Here is a 21,873-nt window from a genome sequence, read left to right as displayed (position 1 = left end):
ACTTTCCACTTCTGAGTAAACCTACCAAAGACTAGAAAGATGTCCTCAGGAGTGGGTCAGATAACCCCACAGGCAAACTTTAGTTTCTAAAATGCCTCCCACCCTCCTCCCTAGGGTAAAATCACGCAGTCCTTAGCTATTTTAATTTAGTTCTTCCACAGGAATGACACAAATTAAATTTATAAATTTTTATTTAGTTCAGTTCAAAAAAAATGTTAATGGAACCAATACAGTGCAGTGGGAAAAGCAGTGACCTATATATTAGGAAACTTGGGTTCCACATCGCTGTCCTACCACTAACTCAGTAGGTCCTACTGAGTGGTTACAAAACATAATTTTCTAGATCTGTTTTCTCATCTGTAATAAGGTGACAGCCTAAGGAGTATATTATCACCTCTGAAAACATGTACAGAAGTAAGGAGGGATTAAGGAAGGGTAGAAAGCCCCATTAAAACAAGATCAGAATCAAACTCTTAAGAAGCACTGATTTAAGTTCTATGGTGCAATGGTTCAAGTCAGGCTCTGAGGCCACAATGTATGAGGCTGACCACTTACACGTTATGTGATCTTAGGTGTAAACTCTGTAGCTGTTTCCTCTCCTACAAAATAGAGATCACAGCAGCACCTACCTCAAGGGACCACTGTGTGAGGATTACACGAAATAAGAAATCAGGATACCTGACACATGGCAAGCACTCAGTAAATGCTAGTTCTCATTATAATTATCGAATACATCAATACTGAGCTAATGGTGGAGTTAAAGTTGAAAAACTATTAAGTACCTTCATGTCCTTTCTAATAAAAGGAGAAACAAAACATCTTGTATCTCTACATGAGTTTTGGTGCAAAACTCTGGTTCACTTCCATGAACCCTCAGAAGTCCCTGACCATTTGGGCAGGTACACAAGTACTGGAATCTCTATTCACCTGCACACACAGTCCCCGAGGACCCACAGATGTCTAAACCCACCAGTAAAGCCTAAGCTAGAAGGAGAAAGTGTTTCATCCTCTGAACAACAGTAACAAAAAAATCTCATTTCCCACCCACCCGCTTCACACACTGAAGTCAAAGTCTACTTTAGCAATCCAAAAGCTGATGAAAACAACATATACTTGCTTTTTTATTATTTTTAGATGATTCTCTTTAAAGAGCTCACAGATATAGAGACTGCTTTATATGATGGAATTTAGTTTTTCCCTCTTTAGTCAACAACTATATCTGATGAAGATGATGATCCAGCAAGGAAATCATATCAACCACTGTTTTCTTCATCCACATAACCCAAAAGCTGTAAGATTTCTTTTTCAGTACGTTTTTCACTCAAACTTGACATTTTCTTCTCACGATCTATTTTATTAACTGACTCCAAACAATCTCTAACGCGTTCCCCTCTATTTGGGGATCCAGTGGTCCTCATCAGTGCCCAATTCCCTGACTGCTGTGAAAACTGTGACAGATTTAAGCTTCACTTCTGATTGTCTTCCCAGTGAAAGTAACCTGATAGCCTGGCCCAGTATAGAGCCCTAGAAATAAACTTTCCATTTCTGCTTTCCTTTCCCTCAAATTTATGAGCATGTAGGTGGATTAAGGGGATTCTACTTGAAGTAGAAAGAGAACTGAGTATCATTATTTCTCCAGCATCTTCTCTAAGCTTGAAGCTTAAGCTGTACATCTATTTCGTCCCCACCATGTTAAGCTGGTAACTAGTAAGATAAAATCCAACTGATTCCGAAAGTCCCTGCAAACTTTAATGTCCCAATGCTTAACCTCCCTTGAAGAAATACATTCATGAAAGCATCTATAATCAAAATCCTCAGAACCAAAAAACTTAATTTAAGCAAAATGAGGCAAAAATGTTTTGTCTAATGGCTCCCCTAGTGCTTTTCTAGGGGAGGATTACAGCCCCACCACACCTTTTTCTCTGTTAGACACACCAAACAACAATATGACACCAGAATGTAACACCCAGAATGTCATTCCTTGAAGCTAGGGGTTCTGTTTACACCCCCCCCCAGTGCCTAGAACAGTGCCGGGCATAGAGAAGAAACTCTGTAACCGTTTATTAAATGGATAAGTGGGCAGAAGGGGTGTGGGTACCCCAGGGAACTAAGACCCACAGGAGAAAATCAGGCCCCAAATAATCAAGATTGACAGTACTTGTGAAAGGTGTCACAGTCTCAGATGTACCCACAGAGAACTGGCCACTCTGGTGGTCACACACATCTTACAGGTACATCTTACCCCACATCTTACTGATAAAGCTGTGTCTCAGGCCAAAAAAGCCCTCGAGTGCCACCCAACAGCTCAGAGCCTTCCTGTAAAGATGCATGGTTTTCCACATGAAATCAGCTGTCCCCAATGACTTCTATGTTAATTTTATAACAACTTTCAGCTAATCCCAAACACTTCCAACAGAAGCACCTTTGAATTTCTCAGTCCCCTTTCTAATGCCTCCTTCCTAGTCTCTAAAAGGCTTTGTAATCAATATGTAAATGTATCCCCGCTTTTCTCAGTTATGGATGGGAGGAAGACAGCATCAGGAGAGGAGCATCCCAGGACATTACCCTTCAAAATCTTGGAAAGCAAAACCACATTAAAAAGCTTGACAGAGAAAATGAAAAAAAAAAAAAAAAAGGCTAGGAGTACAGTTCATTAAACACATGGCTTGGTACTGGGCATCTGAGAAAACCCAGTGAAGAAAAACTGACACACCCTCCTTCAAACAGAAGGTCTCTACCCTGACTGCACAACACAATCCCCTGGGGAGCTTTTAAAAGTTCTGATGATGGGGTGGGGGCTCCCTCCACCCTCCCATGGGTATGGGGACTTTTTTTTTTAATTCCCCAGGGGATTCTAATGTGCAGCTAGATTTGAGAATCCCCTGCTCTCAGGCTTACAGTTGACTCGCTTCCTCCTCAGACAATACACACTAAAATTAGCCCAATTTTAAGAAAGTGCTAAGCTCTGTTTAAAGCTGGTGGTGGGTCCATGGGTGTTGGTCATGTTATGCTTTATACTATTCCATAGTTATAAAATATTTCACAGTCCTATATATACATGCATTTTTTACACAAATATATTTTAAAGCAAGCTCATCATAAAAAGCTCCTCAAAAAGCCCAAGTACTAAAAAGTACATTCTAGGGAGTACTGGAACTGACAGTGTCTGGGGCTTCTACTCCACTGGGGAGAAAAAAAATCAAGACCAATGCAATTGGGTCTGCTGACTTGAAAACACTGGTCTGAATTCTGTAACATACTTCACAGTACAGTTCTTGAAAAATGTCCCAGTCAAATTCAGTTCAGAAAGAGCAAAAGGTATCTGCTTAACCAACAATCTACCTAAGATCAGCAGAGTTGCCAGGACTAAGCCAGACTGGCTGTGAAATCCTTTATATAATCAAACACCAAAGCGGGTTGCAACAAGACAGTATTACTCCTAGGGCTCAGCTCTAGAACCATCTTTTTAAAATGGGGTGGGGAGAGCATATGCCAGTGAAAGTTTATCCAGTGACAAGCCCACCCACCCTCCTCCTCATGAAAGAGGCAGTGCAGGCCCTAAAATCACACAGTCTGGGCTCAAATTCTGGCTCTACAATCTGGGGAAGTTATTTAACTTCTCTGAACCTCAGTTTCGTCATCTCTAAAGTGAGGATAATAATGTTACCTACTCCACAGGGCTGTTGTGAGGGTTAAATGTGAGAATGCTCTGGGTAAAATGATGATCACATGCAGTTAGCCCTCGATAAATGTTAGCCATCATTATCACTGTTGTTGCTGTTATTAAAATAATCACCCAAATGGTGGTGACTTCTGGCACTGAAGAACAGAGCTCATTTCCAATTTGTGGTGATTAAGCATTGGAATTCTGTATATTCTTGAAGCATGTCTTTTGGGAGAACCATATCCATATAAACAGGAGAGGAGACACAAATACTCTGGTCTCCAAAAAAAGATGCCCCATAGCTCCTAAGGCCTGGAGTGGTGGCAGTGAGGTACAATGGGAGGCTCCCATAAAGGAATATAACGTGAGTTTTAGATCGGGTCTTGTTTTAATACCAGCTAAGTGATCTTGGGGAAGTTCAAAGACTTTTATCGGTTGGGAAATGAGGGCTTTACACAGTCGTTCTCACTGTTTTTAAACTTCTCAAGTCACTTGGGTTTAAAAGTCAAAGTTCCTACAGGCGCCTCCCCCATCTCGGCCCCTCTCCTCCTCACTCACTCTTTTCTAGCCACCATCACCTCCTACAGTTACTCACACACCAAGCCACTCCTTCCTCCAAGCCTTCACCCTTGCTCTTTGCTCTGGTTGAACGCTCTGCCCCTGGCTATCCACGTTGCTTGCTCCCTCACTTCCTTCAGGTTTCTGCTCAAATATCACCTCCTCGAAGAGGCCTCATCTAAAACCAACTCTATAAAATTGCACATCTGCACACACATACCAGATTCTCACTATCATATCTTTAGCCTGATTTTAAAAACCCTGTTACTACTCAACACATTATGTACCTGTTTATGATTTACAGCAGGTCATCCACCCCTGCTAGAATATAAACCCCATTACAGTAGATATCTATTTCTCTTATTCACTACAGCATCCCCTGTGCCTACAACGGTGCCTGCCTGGGTCACAGAAGCAACTGATAAATATTTCTTGAATGAAAGAACAGACGGATTCAGATAACTTTTTCTTTCCAAAGAGAATCTTACTCTTACATATAGAAAACAGGTAAAGGTGGAGCTCTGTTTGAATGAGGTCAGGGCCTCCCCTCCACTGACTAAAGTGTCCCCTGAGGTGCCCTAAAAACCACTGCCCAAATGATCTCCAAAGTCACTTACTACTCAGAAAGTCTTCAAGTCCATGTTATTTCTGTGAGACTCCAAAGAGAAACATTAAATTTGATAAATGACTTTCCATTCTGTGATTTCACTTATTATTCACTGGCAGCTGCATAAAGTACCCTAAAAATTCAAACCATACCATGTTCCAGAACTGCTGTATCCCTGAAATATCTACAACCAAATAGTAGGCATGTCCTACTATGGGGGGCAGGGGGCAGGTTGGGATCTCTTTCCATGCCCTGTTACATCGTCTCTGAGCCTCTGGGACCTACTGCTAAGCCTCTAGGCTGCAAAAATCTCACTGCTTCTAAGGGGGTAAGGAAGAAGGGTGGTGGACCCACGAGGAGACAGATATTATACAATGGAGGATGTAAATTTGGGCCACATGGCAACCACCTGGTGACTTCCTGACTCCACTACATAGTCTCTTTTTACATCTAAATGACCTCCTGCCTTAGCCAGCTTTGGCCTTACATTCAGGAAAACACAGGTTGAGGGAGTATCATGTCCTAGAAAAGAACTCTGCACAAGGCATGAACAGTTGTGAGCAAAGCCCCAGAAAAGCCAGCTGACTACAATATTGTGATAAGATCTTACACACAGCTCAAAGACTTCCTCAAAATTGCAGGAAAGATATGAAATATACTCAGCTAACAAGTAAATAGGACCTTTGCAAATCTCTATCATCCAGCCTAGCAGTGCTGAACTAAGCAAGAGTTATCGACTGAAAGCGTGGTGACCCATCCTCTAACACTGTAATCTAATCCTTAAACTAAAGACAATTTAATGTCTTTGCATGTCCATATGTTTTCTAATGACGCCATTGCTGTCAGCATGCTACAGGAGTGCTTCTTGGAAGATGGAAGTAATGACAAAGCACATCACTGGGAAGGCAATTATATGCAGTACTAACCATTTTACAATGGCCATATGGGCTTTATTTCAACAATGTAATTTCAAAATCAGCCTGAGCATACATATTTCTCTGTCCTTAATCCCAGGGACACCATACTAAATGAAATAAGAGTACAGATGAAATATGGGCAGCTAATGTAGAAATCTACAACACAATGCTAAGGTAATGTTCATCTGAAAACAGTAAACAGTAAACAGTAAACCCACTGCCCTGAAGTGAAATTGACACCCATCTGTACCCAACCTAATAGAAAACATCACAACAGGGGTATTATAAACCACCCGAGAGGCAAGGAACAACACAAGGAAAAGTTTAAAATACACAGATCCTACCTAGTGTTCACAATCTGGGACAGGCCTGAGAGTGATACAGAACTCATATTGTACAATATATAAAATTCAGGTATAAGGGATTGCTTTCAAAACTCTGAACTTAAAGGTATGGTGCCTACGACACTAGGGTTTTATAGTTATAGTTAAATTTCAAAGGACGTGCTTTGACTTGGGTCTCCCCTACAATCATAAACTGCTAAAAACTGAAATCTGCTGTATTTCCATTTTGGATGTGCAAAAGGATAACAGTGCTCAACTGTAGCTGGAGAGAGAGGGGCAAGACTGCAGGTCTCAGAGCATAATGGTTCTGAGAAGAAACTGCCTCCTCTCTCCAAAAAGAGACTTTTCACAGAAGTATTTACTTTGACTATCTTCACATTTTCACCCAGAAATCTTTTGAAATGTCAGACCCAGGGAGGGTACTGCACATGTGCGTGTGTGTGTTATACCACTCCTTAAGGGATGGTCATCCGCCAGGTCTGAATCCCCAAGTCTTAGAAGAAGAACTGTGTGGAGGCTCAATTTGGCCCAGAGGAGATGAAGAGGGGGCTTCTCAAGAATGTATGGTACTTGGGACTTCCCTGGTGGCACAGTGGTTAAGAATCCTCCTGCCAATGCAGGGGACATGGGTGAGCCCTGGCCTGGGAAGATCCCACCTGCCGTGGAGCAGCTAAGCCCGTGTGTCCAACTACTGAAGCCCACGTGCCACAAATACTGAAACCCACGCACCTAGAGCCCATGCTCTACAACAAGAGAAAAGCCACTGCAATGAGAAGCCTGCTCACTACAACGAAGAGTAGACCCTGCTCGCTGCAACTAGAAAAAGCCTGCGCACAGCAACGAAGAGCCAACGCAGTCAATAAATAAATAAATAAGTTTATATTTTAAAAAAAAAGAATGTACGGTACTCTAATCACAGTTGGGATTTCCATAAGAAGCAAATATTACAGTAACATTCTCTTTTGAGAGAAGAGACCACATACTCTTTTGTAGCATAAACAAACCTCTACAGGGTGGAGTGGGGTATGGGGGAGAACAATTTGCAAATGTGCTTAGAATAATGAAACAATGACAGAGGAAATAATGTACTATTTGTCATTGGTACCTTCAAGATAAAGATATCTTAGTACATTCTTTCACCAGAAAGAATGCAGTACCTATTAGTTAAAAAACAAAAACCTACCAGTAAGGTCTGTTTTATTGTGGAATAAATTACCAAGAGAAGTGCTACTTCTTAGAATAGGTTAAAATCAAGCAAAATACTTAGGAATTTATAGTAGAAAATAAGCTTATATACCCACAATGCCCTGTTGAGAGGGTGCCAGTCCCTTCTCCAATTCTACACTTCTGTTCTAGGGGCTGTTGTAAGAAATCAGCAACATTAAGTATGTGAAAGGATTCAGTACACAGTTACCCTCAATATTACCAGCCTGAGCACTTGCCTTTGACAAAGGCTTAAAATCTACCCGATCTGTGTGACCAGGAAAAAGTTCAGATTTTAATACAGGGAAAAACAGTGAAAGGGACAGAGAGAAAGAAAAAGAGAGAGAGAAAAAAATCAAACCAACAACAAACATGCTACCGATGTACTGTATGAGTGGCAGCCACCTATGGTAAACTCCAGCTTTTAAAAACAAAATAAAGAACTTCCCGAAAGATGGTGAGGTACTTTCCCCTCCCTAAATCCTATTATTATACCTAGAAAATCCCTTGTAACCAAGACAATTTTCAGCAGCAACAAGGAACAAACAAATGTAGCTTACCAGAGACCCATTTGGGACTCTGTCACAAAATGGATCTGTATTAAAAGAAGAGCGGAAAGGGATGAGGAGCTCGAGCTTTCAGGTCAGGCAGAAACCGCTGCATTTCCTGCCTCTCATACTGACCTCCTCCTGCAAGTTGACTTAACTTCTCTGAGCCGCAGTGTCTTCGACTATAAAACAGGGATATCATTCATTTTTTCCACAGCATAGCTCTAATGAGACGATGAATGCAAAATTCCAAGCACAATGCCTGGCACAGAGTAAGCACTAAGTAAGTAGTAGCTCCCTTTCCTAAAGTTTCTTTTCATAGAATTTTTGTGGAAATAGATCAACCCTAAATAAGCACTGAGTACCTACTACACATGGATTACTGAGTAAAGGAAGCAACAATTCTGAGAGCCTCAGACACCTCAAAAGAAGGATATATGTAGGGAGAGTACAGAGGTTAAAATTAGAGAATAGAGGAAAATGAAACAATACATTAGAAATATAGGAAGATAACTCTGGCTCCCTCTTTTCCAAGGTTCCAGTCCTATTCCCAAGTTACACACAACAAGCCATGACGGAGCATATAACAGACCAAGAAAAAATTAACAGCACTTGAACTTCCCACCAGATCCCAAATAAAACACGGAGTACACTGTGTCACGGTCAACACTTAAAAAACTCCCTTAGGCTTTCCCCAAGATCTCAATCCATGGGAAAATCATTTCAAAAAGACGAAATACTCTGAAACTTAAGAAATAAAGCATTGCTCTGAGGTCAGCATTATCAGTAAGTTTATTATTATTATTACTACTACTACTACTACTATTACTATTGTTATCTGTGATTCTGGAAACAAAATTGCTGCAGATAAAATTAGTTCTGGGTTGAAATACAGATAAAGGATGGCTTTACTGGACAAGTTTAAAGTATGCATGATCCAAAATACATTGCCAAAAAATTTAACAATTTTTATAAAGTGATCAAGGAAGCGAGAAGTGTTGTAGATATGCTGAATTAAACACAGTTTTTGGTACTTTCAGGTATTACATGAAACTACTTTTAAACACAGGAAATATTTCTGGAATCACACTATATATTCAGTGCTTAAAAACAGTTATATTCCTTCAACTGAAGATGACCTGGAACAATCTGGGCCACTTCTATATTAGACTAATAAAACTAATTTTAAAACAACACAACTGTCTAACAGGGAAGGTTTTAACACTCAGGTATGAAATCACACCTCCTAGCACACAGGCTGAATTATCCCCCAGCTTCTCACCTGTAATGATCATTTGCTCCCTCTCCAGGTGGCTGTTAGCCACCAAGTATCTTCCTAGGCTCACATCTGCAAGTACAAACTGCCTCTGGGGCCTCACATGCTATGAGGGTGAGAGGGAGGACAAAAGCAAAACCTTCATGCTGGCTTAGACAACTTCTGGAAATATCTACTTCAACACACAGCACAAGAGCAATTTGATAAAATTAAAATACCCTTATGTCACCATGGTTAGCGATAAGTATTTTTCAAATAAAAAGAGTAAATTTACTTCACAGTTCCTGTAGAGGCCAGCTTCTTCCATTAAGGCCAATTCCAAAAATTTAGCAAAAGATCTTTCATCAGTTGAGAGGGCATAATTAGATGTTTTGATTAAGGCATTTTCCTCCCCTGGTTAACAAGATATAACAGATGTCACAGACTTCCCTAATAACAATACAGTCCTGCATTTGGCATCTTTACAATTTTAAAAGTGAACTGTCATATAGAAAAATTATAGCTAGGGTGTCTCCGTACAATCATGGCTCTGAAGTGGTTATGACATGCCTGGACTTCCCAATGGAACAGATATGGAAATCATACTCCATATTTATAGCTGCAAGCCCTCCTTAGCACACACTTGAAAACCAACCTCTGAAATCTGAATGATGTGGGCTTATTCAAATCACCACCAATTATTCCTGGAAGCACCGACCAAGTGAGGTATGAAACCTGTACAGAAAATGCAAACCTCACAGTCACCTTCTTCCAGGAGCACGGGGAACACATGCAGAAAAGTGTCTCAGGAAAAGCAATGCCCATCTAAAGAGACTCACTGTAACAAAATCCAAGCTTCTATGCAGACAGGAGGAGTACCATACTTGATTTTCTTTTTTAATCATATTTTTTCACAGTAAGATTCCCCTGGTGTGTTCACCCAATTTACAAAAATTCGATTTACACCAATTTTGTCAACACATTAGTCCAGGGTATAACTAGAGACAGACCTGCATTTTAAATGGGAGGCAGCCTCTCTGACTGAAGTTCAACTCAAACATCCTGGTTTAACAACTCCATCAGTGACATTAAGCACAGATCTAAACATTACTCAGCCCCTCTGTCAGTTGCATGTGTTTTTTATAGTACAGTATATCAATCATGTGTTCCCCTTATTATTTCCTACTTTCTGGTCCTAAGCTATCTGGTCTGCCAAATTAATACATTCCATTGTTGCTGCAATCTAAACAATGCTTGATAAAAGATTAATAAAATAGTTGGGTTCTCTGCAACCACAACATACACACCCAGGGAAATTCATCAATGTCTTTTTATTTGCATATTTGACTGACTGCCCCCTGCAGCAAATATGTAAGGTACCAATGCTCAGGTATCCTGGTTTATGGTTTGCATTTAATTCAGGGTGTCAATCTGCTTCTATTTTAATTACATCCATCTTGATATGTTATTACAATCTCATGAAAACTTCTTTTCATTGTATGAATGGCTATAAATATATACACATGACAAACAGTTGTTATAAATTTTCTGGTTCAGCAATAAACAGGCGAGATGCCTTAGCCAACACATCATGTGGATTTAATATTTTGAGTCTTTCTTCTTCAGAAGAAAAGTTTGGTTGAGCCTTCAACTCAACCAGATTCCAAAGTTCACTTGTTTCAAATGTTCTGCCACCAACTTTAGTAAGTTGCTCTGAGTCTCTCTGAATTGCCAGGCTGAAGAAAAATATTCTACCCAAAAAATTACGTTAAAATTTTAAGTGGGCCACATTAAGATCATCTTACATTCAAATAATTATTTTATCTTTCCATCGGTTATTCAAGGATAAGAAACCCTCATATCATCACCCTAATATTTATGTTTTCTTTTACATCCTCACTATGGAGGGGAGGGGGGGTGTTAAAAAAGACTAACGGACCTGCAGAGAAAGGCCAATTGTACACTGGGGGAAAGATACTGGGTAATAATCAGAACATTTCTTGGAAAAAATGGGAATCTTTACAATCATGGTTGATCATCCTCATTTGCAGTTTTTTTTTTTTTTTTTTTTTTTACCTTCCAATGTTCTCAATCCTTAGAAATCCAAGTACTGAGTTTCGAAAAGCAGTCTCCTAGTTTCACTGGATAACACTGAGAGCCTCTAACTCCCAGTGTGATCTTAAGCAGGACAATTAACCCCTCTAGGCTGTGTTTTCATTTGCAAAATGAGAGGTAGAACTACAGCATTTCTCAAGACAACAACTGTGCCTCTAAATGCTGCTCTGGCTTAGAAAGCACATCAACCAACAATAGCTGAACTGAAATGGATCAAAAGACTGCTCTGAAAAAGCTGAGGTCCTAACTTTAGGATAACACCCCCTGAAGATGTAGCTATGCACATTAATCTCAAAACTGTAATTTTCACAAATAATCAAACTGATCAGCCTAACAAATGAGAAAGGAGCCAACTTTGTCATATGTAGCAACGCACAAAACCAAATGCTTGTTTCCCCTTTTGCCCCAGTGAAAGTATAATTTCACTTGAACTATATAAGATCATTTCTTAGAACAGCACAATCCGGGACCTTCATTATTTTTGCCAACTGAACATGTACAGAGAGAATGGGTGGAACACTGGAATTTCTAGTATGTGGCTGGAAAACAAGTGATGTTCTAATGTTCAACTACTGTTCCATCTACATCTTTATTTCCTTAGGGTTGTTTTTTTTTCTCTTACTTAGTTTCTAACTATGGAAAACTATTCACTAAATCACCTTTAGCCAGCAACCTGTAGCCAGTAAGCATAACTGAACAGAGACCCTAGCAAACAACCAAAAAAAAAAAAAAAGTCTACTTCACTATAACTATCGAGAAATCACTGCAATACTAGACTCTCTTAATTCCTCTTTTCAAGCTCTAAAATATCACTGCCATGAGAAACTTTGCAGAAATGTAAAATGAAGTTGGTGGGTTGTACTACACGGGAAGGTAGGTGTGGAGACAAGGAAAACAACATCCCTGACATCCCTCAGGAATCATCACAACTTGACCCTGGCACTGACTTAAATCCTGTCCCAGATTCAGCCTAAAGGTATCACATTTCACCCATATAACCAAGAGTCGCATTTTGCCTTCACAGGCTGTGTTTCTATATCTAACCTAGGTCATTTCAAAATGCTTCAGTTAATAACAACCACACAGTACCTGCAATTTGAAGGCTTTCTGTCAAAAATGAATCCCAACCTGCATTAGCCATTTTCCTTTACTTACAAACTGTGGGCTTTCCCTCCTCCTCTTGTGACTCCATTTTACTTATGTCCAAATGCCATATCTCCACGCACTTGGGTTTTCCAGGGCCCAGAGATATGGCACTACATGGTAGAGTGGCAAGCCAAAACGACAAAATATTTGTATGTACTTGGTCATTTGTGGTATTTATTCAGGCAAACTCTAACCAGAGCTCACAAATGAATGAGAAATCAGAAATGATGAGCTGATACAGCCCAGAAAACTGAGGCAAGCAATTTATCCTCATGGGGCTACCTTCAGAGTCCCTCAAACAGACTGTCAATGTTCAATTAATGAAGGTTTGTAATTTAAAGCTCTACATTTCATTCAGAACTTCCTAAATCCACTGCCTTTCAAAATTCGTAATTTTGATAACTCTATCTCAGTAAAGGAAGAGAAGAGGAAAGGGGGAAGGAAGTTGGGAGGGAGGGAGAGAAGGAGGTAGGCGGGCAGTGGGTGGTGGGGAGTCTACTGGATCCTAGGATGAGACTGACACATGCACTAGTATGTGAAATAAAAACCTAGAAAGACGGCAGCAATACAAATGATTTCAGGCTACAAGTCCCCTTGCAAAAGATGGAATCAGAGACTGAAAAGGAATGACACAAAGAAGGCTGTACTTGCCTAGTCTCTTCCTAAGCAAGCAAAGGAAGCCAGACTAAGTTAAATCTACCCCTCCCCTCCTCAGTCACTAACAGCATAAAAAGGATCTATTCTTTGTGACCTTACAAGGTAGGTACTGACTGCATACCCCCTACCCTGCAGGCTTGTTAGAAGAAATGAAGTAAGAACACAGTTCAGATCTGGAAGAAGAAATGCAAATTTAGGGTCTCACCAGCCTTAAATTCTATGCCCCACTTCTAGGGAAAAAAAAAAAAAAATCTGCATTCATCTATTCATTGAACAGGTACACATTATATAAGAAACTGTTCTGACCCAGCTAAATGTCCCTAAACTGGTTTTGATCCTCTCCTGTCTTGGGTTTCCCCAAATTAATTCCCTTCCTGCTCTTCCAAACTTCAATTATTTGAGAGTTTTTTAATCTGATTTTTTCCAGAACTTTCTCAAATGAACAGCTGCTATCCCATTACCAAGGTCTTTTTCCTATGTCAACAAAATATTGGGTTTAATCCTAACCCTGAAAAAAGTGTTGTTTCTTGAGAAAAAAAAAGAAATAGTATGAGGCACTTTTACAAAGTTAGGCTACACTTAATATATTAGTATATTACAGCATAGGGGTAAAATAAAATGTAAAAACTAACCCACCATCCACCCTCTGCGTGCGTGCACACACACACACACTCCCTCCATCAAAAAGTGCAATTGACCTTATGTCCAAAGCCTTTGGACATACGCCTTATGTCCAAGCCTTTGGACCTTATGTCCAAAGGCTTCCAAATTTAGCAAGTGGAACCTAAATTATTCTTTAACAGCTGCCCGCAACTCTTATTTTTCTTGGCTTGGGGACCTTATTTCTAATCCTCACATTCTCACATTCTCTCAAATCACCATTTATTTTTGACAGCATATAGAACTGTTGTATAGTTAGAATCTCTTTAACACCCTCAATGCTCCTTGAATCTCCTGGAATCATGTTGAATGCCCTGTCTTTTTTAACCCTTTTTCAATGGTGAAAGCTAGAGGAAAACACTCTCAAAAAGGATGAAAGGGTAAACACTAACTTTGTGATTCAGTTTTTAAATTTACTGATTCATGTATACCCTGCCTACTTCCAAAAAAGATCTAAAGTAGTTCATCTCAACTACTAACACAAGGCATGTGGAATCACCACACCGCCATCTTCGACCTCATCTCCCATAAATACTCCTGGAGTGATGCTCTGCCTTGTTCAGTGAAATACTGAAATTCAGTAAGCAAAGTAATATACTTGAATTCATAACCAAGCACATTCACAGTCCTTTTTTTTTTCCTGTAGACTTTCTCACCACTTAGGAACTTCTCAGATCCTAAAGCTATGCAAATTGTCTGAAGTGAAATGCTGGAACTGACCCATTTACGGCACAGTCCCATCCCAAACTTCCCAAGATAGAAAGCGAAAAATGTAACAAAAACATAGCTCCATAGTTTGCACTTGCTGTGTAACAGCAGATGAAGGGTTCTGACCTTTCTTGAATGAACACATCATACATAAGCGAGCAAAAGGCAGATAATTTAAAGCCTTTATTTTAACATCAGTGTCAACCTCCTTTCTCATCCAGCCTTCTTTGCCAGCTTGCTAAAAATCAGCAGTACAGGAAACCAGAAGGAACCAAGATAGGATAAAACTCACTCTGGCTGGAAGGCAGCTTGGTAGCATCAGAATTGGGCTGCTATCACAATGAAAGAACTATTAATGAGATCACTCACCAATATTCACCTCATGTGTGGGGTTGTTAACAATCAATGAAGGGCTGACACCAGGCAGGAAAAGGGAGCAGAAGGAAAAGTGGACTAATCATCATTATTTACATCTCACACTCCCCTTGCCACTCCTACTTAAGCAGCAGCCTCTACTCTGACTCCAAACTTCTGTGCCTGGTTTTCCAAGTTGTCTATCATCAGCCCACTCACCCTAGACTCAGAGACTATCAAGTGCCAAGATCTGGAAGGGACCATTGAAATCTTTTCCAGCATTTCCCATACTGGATTATAGATTATGAATTATAATGCTAAGAATGAAAAAGTGCCCTGTGGTCTTATAAATTAGGAAATAAGGCGCATCACTTCTCCTTCTCTAATATTCAAAACTCATATACACATTACAAAAGACTTCTAACCTGGGCAGAACAAGTCACCCATTTAATTTTGTCTAGCCCATCAAGTTCCAAAACTATCTGAGAGTAGATCACATTTTTTTGGTCTGGAACACAACCTATGAACGTTCACAGAACTATGTTCCATTCCAGCTCGGGTACCTCTTCTAAAACTACTCTAAACCTCTCAACTTGTGGGAAAAGAAAATGAGGCTTTAAAGAGTGCCTTCCCAAGGTCACTCAACTAGTTAGGACAGCCAAGCCTGGAGTGCGGGTCTCCACTGGTCTCCCCACTCCCGAACAAGCACTCTTTCTTACACAATTTTGTTCTCATTTCTACCAGCACTTCCTTGCCCGCAAAACCTAATCACCCATCTTGTTTCTGTGCCTTCTTCACCATTCCCTCTTTTTAGAATGCCCACCCCCCCACACTCCCTCCGTGTCTATCCAAATCACTTCAACCTTCTAGGCCCCATATTCTCCAGGAAGCCTTCTCAAACACTTCAGCCTATCTCACTATCCCTTCTCTGAAAGCCTATTGCACTTAGTTGGTATTAGGCATTCAAGTGCCTGTTTCAAAATCATTTTATAGGTGCTGGACTTAATTTTTCAACTAAACTGCACACTCCTTCAAGACACTATATATATTTTAGGTGTCTGTGCTCTTTCTAGTATCTTGCACATATCAAACACTCCATGAATATTTGCTGACTGATACAAGGAAAACAATTAATGTTTTTTAAACAACGGAATAAGTGAGATTTGACCATAGTAAATTATTATAGCCTACAAACCTGGCACGTTACAAGCACATCAAATTCTGTACAGCCTATTTACGCTACCAATGTGTGGGTAAGCCCTGAAACACATAGGAAATGAAGACCACATGAAAGTCTTAGTTTGATCCTCCACCCACCAGAAATGAGTCTTCCTTCATTTTCACCAGCCTGCAAAGCTCCAACTAGCCTCCTACCTGCTAATCCCACAATTTCATCTTTGCTTCCCTTGGTCAGTTGTACAAAAGGAGGCTGCCCTAAGAACCCAGTACACAGCAGCCGAGTGAGGGGGAAAATAATGAATTTGCAAATTTTCAGTCATAGTGCTCACATGGCTTCCTAATCAAGACTACACAGAAAGAAATGCAAATAACGACAGAAAGGTAGTATTATCTGGCACATCTGGGCATGCTGACAGTTACCAGAACCCCAACATTCCCATTTATACTTTGTTTGCTGGAAACCACTTTTTAATGAGGCTTGATATCTGGGGATATTCACTTGTATTCAAAGAATATTCAAATAAACACTACCATACCAAATGGTAATTCTGCTTCTCAAATGCATAATGAAAAGAACACCATGTTCAACTTTCGCCTCCTCACTTACCCTCTTATCTTCTATCATGAGGCTCTTCACAATCACATACTTGAACTTCAGGGCACAATTACTCAAGACAAGTGTCCCTGCAGAATACGAAACTACCTCTGCCAGTTTCACTGCATATAAAGTGTGGGACTTCTCAAACCCCATCCAAAGCTTTCATTTTAAATAAGAACCAACAGTAGTGAAAAATAAATCAACATAAAAATGTAGATTCTCATTAGACAAGTTTCTTATTTTTCCTCCAGTACTGTAAGTAAAACCACAGTTAGTCTGGAACAATTTTATCAGGACACTTCATTATGAGTTAGGAGCCTCTTCTTAAAAGGGAAGTCAAAATGAGCTACTCTAGACAAAACCATAGGCGTCAAATGATGTGTCCATTAACACCCAAAGTATACACGCGACAGTTAGCTAGCTACTGCTCTGAACCCACATCAGCTTAAAAGCCAAGCTGTGCAAGCCAGTATTTCTAGTTTCTAATCACAGTATCATACTAGCAGCAACCTTGATGACACGTGGTGACAACTGATTTCATTTCTACACACAAAAACACAGTATGTATTTAGGATAACTCTTAGAATCTCTAATAATTCTTAACATTTACAAGCACTCCTGTAACATACATTTCTGTCCAAGTTCATAGTTTAGTTGCCTGTTTCCTAAGTTCTCACATTTCTTAGTGATAGTTCAGTAAATCTTCCAAACTTAGTACAGCGGGACACCAGAGGTTTTATTTTAATGATCACCACACACATATGTCTGACCATCCAGCATGGACACAAACGTGATAAGCAGCAAACAGTTCTACCTTTTCCCAGAGAACCAGACATACATGATGATTTTTATTCCCCACTATGTGTTTTTAACCTCAGAAGTGTATTTACAGCTTTCCTACAAAAATTAGGATGCCTAAATGTGAACACTGACCGGATATTTGATGATATTAGGGAACTGTTGTTAATTAACCTAGGTGTGATAATGGTACTATCGGTTTGGGTGGGTTTTTTGTGTTTTTTTGAGTCATTACCACTTAAAAAATACATACCAATTTCTCACATCACATCTAGGAGGAGAGAATGAGTAGATGGCATAAAGATGAGACATGAGTTGTCAACTGTTGAACCTGGTGGTGGTGTATCAGTACACTGGGGACTGCTTACTGTTCTCTGTACTTCTGTATATGTTTAAATTTTCTATAAAGTTTTAAAGAAACTTTTTAAAAAGTTAGACCTTTATACCCACACAAAGATATTCAAATGATATTCAGATATGAAGGTAGTGTAATATTCAGGTAACCGAAGTAACCTGGGTTTTGAATCTAGAAAAGTAGCAGAAAAATAATCACAGCAAGGAAAGGAATGGTATTAATGGTACATTTCAAACTTGGCCTTTAAAAATTAAAAATTTTTTTTACACCCAAAAGAAACTAGAATGGGCACATTTTCTCACAAAAGCCAGATGGATAGACATATATATCACAAGCCCAGTCAAATATTTATTAAAAGTAGAACAATCAAAAACAACTGCATAAATTGTATTTATCTTTACTTGGTCTTCAAAAATGTTCATGGGAATCTGGAGGCCCCTCTTGCTTACTGAGAAGGGCCACACAGCAGAGCAGGATAACCATGCAGGAAGCAAAACCACTTATAAGCAGCTCTTACAAATACTGTCCTAAACCATCCATTGATAGCAACCAAATCCTAGGCAACGTTTTCTAATTCATGTACTAGGACACGTATTGACATTTCAATTCCTATTTTAAAGCAAAAGAGAGACAGAGAGACAGAAAGAGGTCACACTGTACAGTACCCTCCCACCTTGGCAAAGTTGAAGCCCCAGTTAGAATTATCCTAACAAGTGGTGAGCCTCAACACTCAAAAGAACTCCGTAAGATCCATTTTAGCCAATAAACCACCAGTTCTAGAACCCAAGGACAACTGATTCAATCACTAACATCAGAATCTATGGCCACCAATACCACCACCCTCCCTTCCTCCCCAGCCACTAGCCACCATCCACCACCATCACCACCAGCAGCCCAACCAAAAAGCAGTTTAAACAGAAAAGAACAACCCTAACAGGAAGGCTTCCTTTTTAAAAATATTTAAACTTGACACCCAAACACACACACAGAACCAGCCGTCTAAACCTCTAAACCTGTACAGTTACCGCATGTGAGACTTAAGCTGTCATTAACAAAGCTTACGTTTGAGCATTGCAAACAATACCATAATAACAGCAAAAACCAAAGGGAAAAGGAAAAGTTTCTTTCAGGAACCTCAAACCATCGCATCAGGTGCAGACAAGGCTAGAAACCAACTCCTATCTTGGTTTTGTTCTTAAGAAAGCCGGACCAACTCTGCAGAGTCTCAAAGCGCTCTGTATGTGTGGCGTGTTGGGGGTGGAGGAGAAAAAAGGGGGTTACTTTTATACAGGCCAGTGACCCATGCCAGCACCAAATCAGATCCATCCAGGTAAAGAGAGTTTCCCTCTGACCCCTGGACAATCTCCTCCTACCTGCCCTCCATCACCACCCCCAAGGAGCCCTTTAGCTGGCAGAAAAATGTGCATTTGGAAATCAATGCTGCAGGTGCCCAAAGAATAAAGAAAGACACACAGAGATATACACACACACAAAGCCAATCAGAAAGATAAAAAAAAGAAAACTCAAAAAAAAAGGAAAAGGAGAGGGACAATTGGGTGACAAGCCCTTCAGATACCCGCTAGGATTTTATTCTTTCCTCCCACCAGTCCTCTCTATTGTACATTTTTCTGTCCTTTAACCGAATTGCTCATGTACACACACATGTGCATATGTATGTGTACAGATAATATTACAATTAACCCTTTCTGTAATAGAGCCCTGTACGGAATACAGAAAGATATTCCATCCTTTCCTCTCTTCCCTCCCCTCCTCCCTCCTTTCTCCCAACCAGGAGAAAACGCCCCCTTCCCCAGCTTCACCAAAAAAAAGAAAAAAAAAAAAAGGAAAGAAATAAAAAAGAAATGAAAAGAAAAAAAGGGGGCAGGGGAAGGGGGGCAAAGAACCACAAAACCCCATCAGTCTCTGGTCCCGAGGACACCCAGGAATGGTCTATACAAACACACACACAGGGACATATGGCTCTGTAGAAAGCACACAGAGAACCGTCCACAGGCGCCCCAAACCCAGCAGAGACTTCCACCAGCCAAGAAGCCATGATTGGGGAGGGAGAGGAGGAAGGAGTAGGGGCAGAGCTCTCCGTGGAGGGGGGCGCATTGTTGTGATGCCTGAACCCCTTTCTTTCTGCCCATCTGCTGTGGAGGGGGTGCAGGGAGGGGGCGCAGGGGGAAGGCGAGAGAGAACGAGGAAACCTGGAGACCAGGCACGGCTTGTCGATTCCCTCCTGCTGCCTGTCTGCCCGCGCCCCCAGCTCCCCCCCCCCCGCAACAATAAGACCTCAGCCTAGACAGACAGACAGCCAGACCGACCGGAGCGCGGCGGGGGAGGCAGCAGAGCCGGGCGCAGCCGGCGGAGGGGGGGGTCGTGCCTATAAAGGGAAACCGGGGGGAGGGGGGTCCCCCTTACCTCCAGCGCTTCAAAAGTGACAAAGCTGGTCATGGCAAATCCATCAATGATGTCCTCTTCGGCTGAGGTGGACTCTCTCCGCTTCCTCCGCGGGGGTCTGGGCCGGGACGGGGCGGAGGACGGGGGCTTCCCATTGTCTTCCTTGTCGGAGCCCGACGACGAGGCGAACGAGGGCGCCCGGGTCCGGCCGGCCCCGCCGCCGCCGGCCGCGCCGGCCCCCAGTCCGCCCCGGGAGCGCCTCTCCCGGTCTCGCTGAGACCGCGACCGCCGCTTTTTGCGGAGTCCATGGCCCCGCGTCGGGCCATCCATGGCTCTGCTTCGCCGGGGTCTCCCCGCTCGCCGCCTGCCCGCCACAGGCTCCGGCCGCGGCCGCACAAAAAAATTGACACCAATCCCTCCCTCCCCCTTCTCGGCTTCCCTCCGCCCCGAGGAGGGCGCGGGGGAGACGGCGGCCGAAAGAAGGGAGAGAGGGGAAGAAAGAGCGGAGAAAGAAAAGGGGGAAGGGGCGGAGAGAGGGAGGAGGGACGGGAGCGAGGGCGAGAGGCGAGGAGCCCAAGTGCGGGGCTGCCCACAGCACCGAGGGTCGGAGATTCCTGTGAGCAGCGCCGAGCAAAGTAATGGCTGAACACACAGGTCTCCTTTAGAGGGGAGGAAAAAAAAAAAAAAAAACTCACCAAGCAGGCAATAAATCAGAATAGCGGAATGCTTTGATCAAGAGACTAGGAGGCTCCGGGGAGCCCTCCCCGCGGCCATTCTCCGCCGCGCCCCCCGCCCCCCGAAAACGCCTGCCCCCCCTCGACTCCAAATCGGGCCCGAAAAGGTCGCGGGAAAGTGGGGGCAATGAACTTCACCCGCCCCTCGCGCAGGAAAACACCCCCGACGCCTCTCACACACGCCTCAGAGAAAACTCACTCCCTGGCTCCAAAATTTTTAAGAAATGCATCCAGGGGAGGCCAAGGCTTCCAAGCGACCTGAGAGGGACGAGACCCCCCAGAGAGGGAAGCATAATAATGAAATAATTAGGAGGGGAGAGGGCGAAACTGGAAGAGGTGGAGAAGGGAGGTGGAGGAAGGGAAGGAGGATGCTGGAGCAGTTGTGGGGTTTGCTTTTCGGGCTTGGAGGGGGGAGGAGGAGGAGATGAAAGAAGAGAAGAAGCAGCCCCTGAGGCTGCCACCCACCCCCCCTCCTCAAAAAAATATTTTTTCCAGTCCCAGAGAAGAGGTCACCCTTCCTCAAAAAAGGGAGGGGGCGAGTCAGTCGACGAGGAAAGCAGAAAGAAATCTCCAGCGGGAGAGACACCGGTGTGCCGCCGCCGCCGCCGCCTCTTCTCTTCGCCCAGCCTGAGAGAGAAGCACGGCCAGGAAGCGCCGGGAACGCCGCTCTCACCGCCGCCGCTAACGCTGCCACCGCCGCCGCCGCGAGAGCCCCGAGCCGGAGGGTGCACGGCGTGTCCCCCGGCGGCTGCAGCGGGAGCCCGGGCACGGCCCCATCCTCCGCCCGCCTGCCTCGCTCAGCTCCCGCTCCTCCCCCTTCGCGGCCGGCCCACCGCCGCCGCCGCCGCCCGCCTCAGCCCAGCCCCGCGCCCGCCCGCGCGCGCCGCGCGCACGCGCACCGCCCTCCCCGCGCCTCACTCGGCGCGCGCTCCCGCCCCCGCGGCCCCGGCCGGCTGGATCACGTGGCCGGCCGGGCTCCCTCCACCCCGCCCCTCCCCAGTTGTAGAGTGTGTAGAAAGCAAAGGCTGGGGGCTGGCCACGCTCGCGAGCCCAGGGCATGCGCGCTGGGG

At 42.8% G+C, this 21,873-nt stretch overlaps 1 protein-coding gene across 5 annotated transcripts in view; it reads right to left on the bottom strand.

The window, feature by feature from the left end:
* Positions 1-21,066, bottom strand: part of AUTS2 (activator of transcription and developmental regulator AUTS2) — a gene marked incomplete at its 3' end in the record, with an annotated part of 1,120,631 nt that extends 1,099,565 nt beyond the window's left edge. For all 5 annotated transcript variants that reach the window (XM_082857497.1, XM_082857498.1, XM_082857501.1 and 2 more), the window contains exon 1: positions 20,091-21,066. In XM_082857497.1, coding sequence (XP_082713623.1) covers positions 20,091-20,399 — 309 coding nt within the window. In that variant the 5' untranslated portion in view covers positions 20,400-21,066. The remainder of the gene's footprint in view (positions 1-20,090) is intronic.
* Positions 21,067-21,873: the final 807 nt, after the last annotated feature.

Source organism: Leucopleurus acutus, assembly GCF_964270905.1.
Source record: "Leucopleurus acutus genome assembly, chromosome: 16".
Taxonomy (NCBI): Eukaryota; Metazoa; Chordata; class Mammalia; order Artiodactyla; family Delphinidae; genus Leucopleurus; species Leucopleurus acutus.
This window is presented reverse-complemented; position numbering and strand designations above follow the sequence as displayed.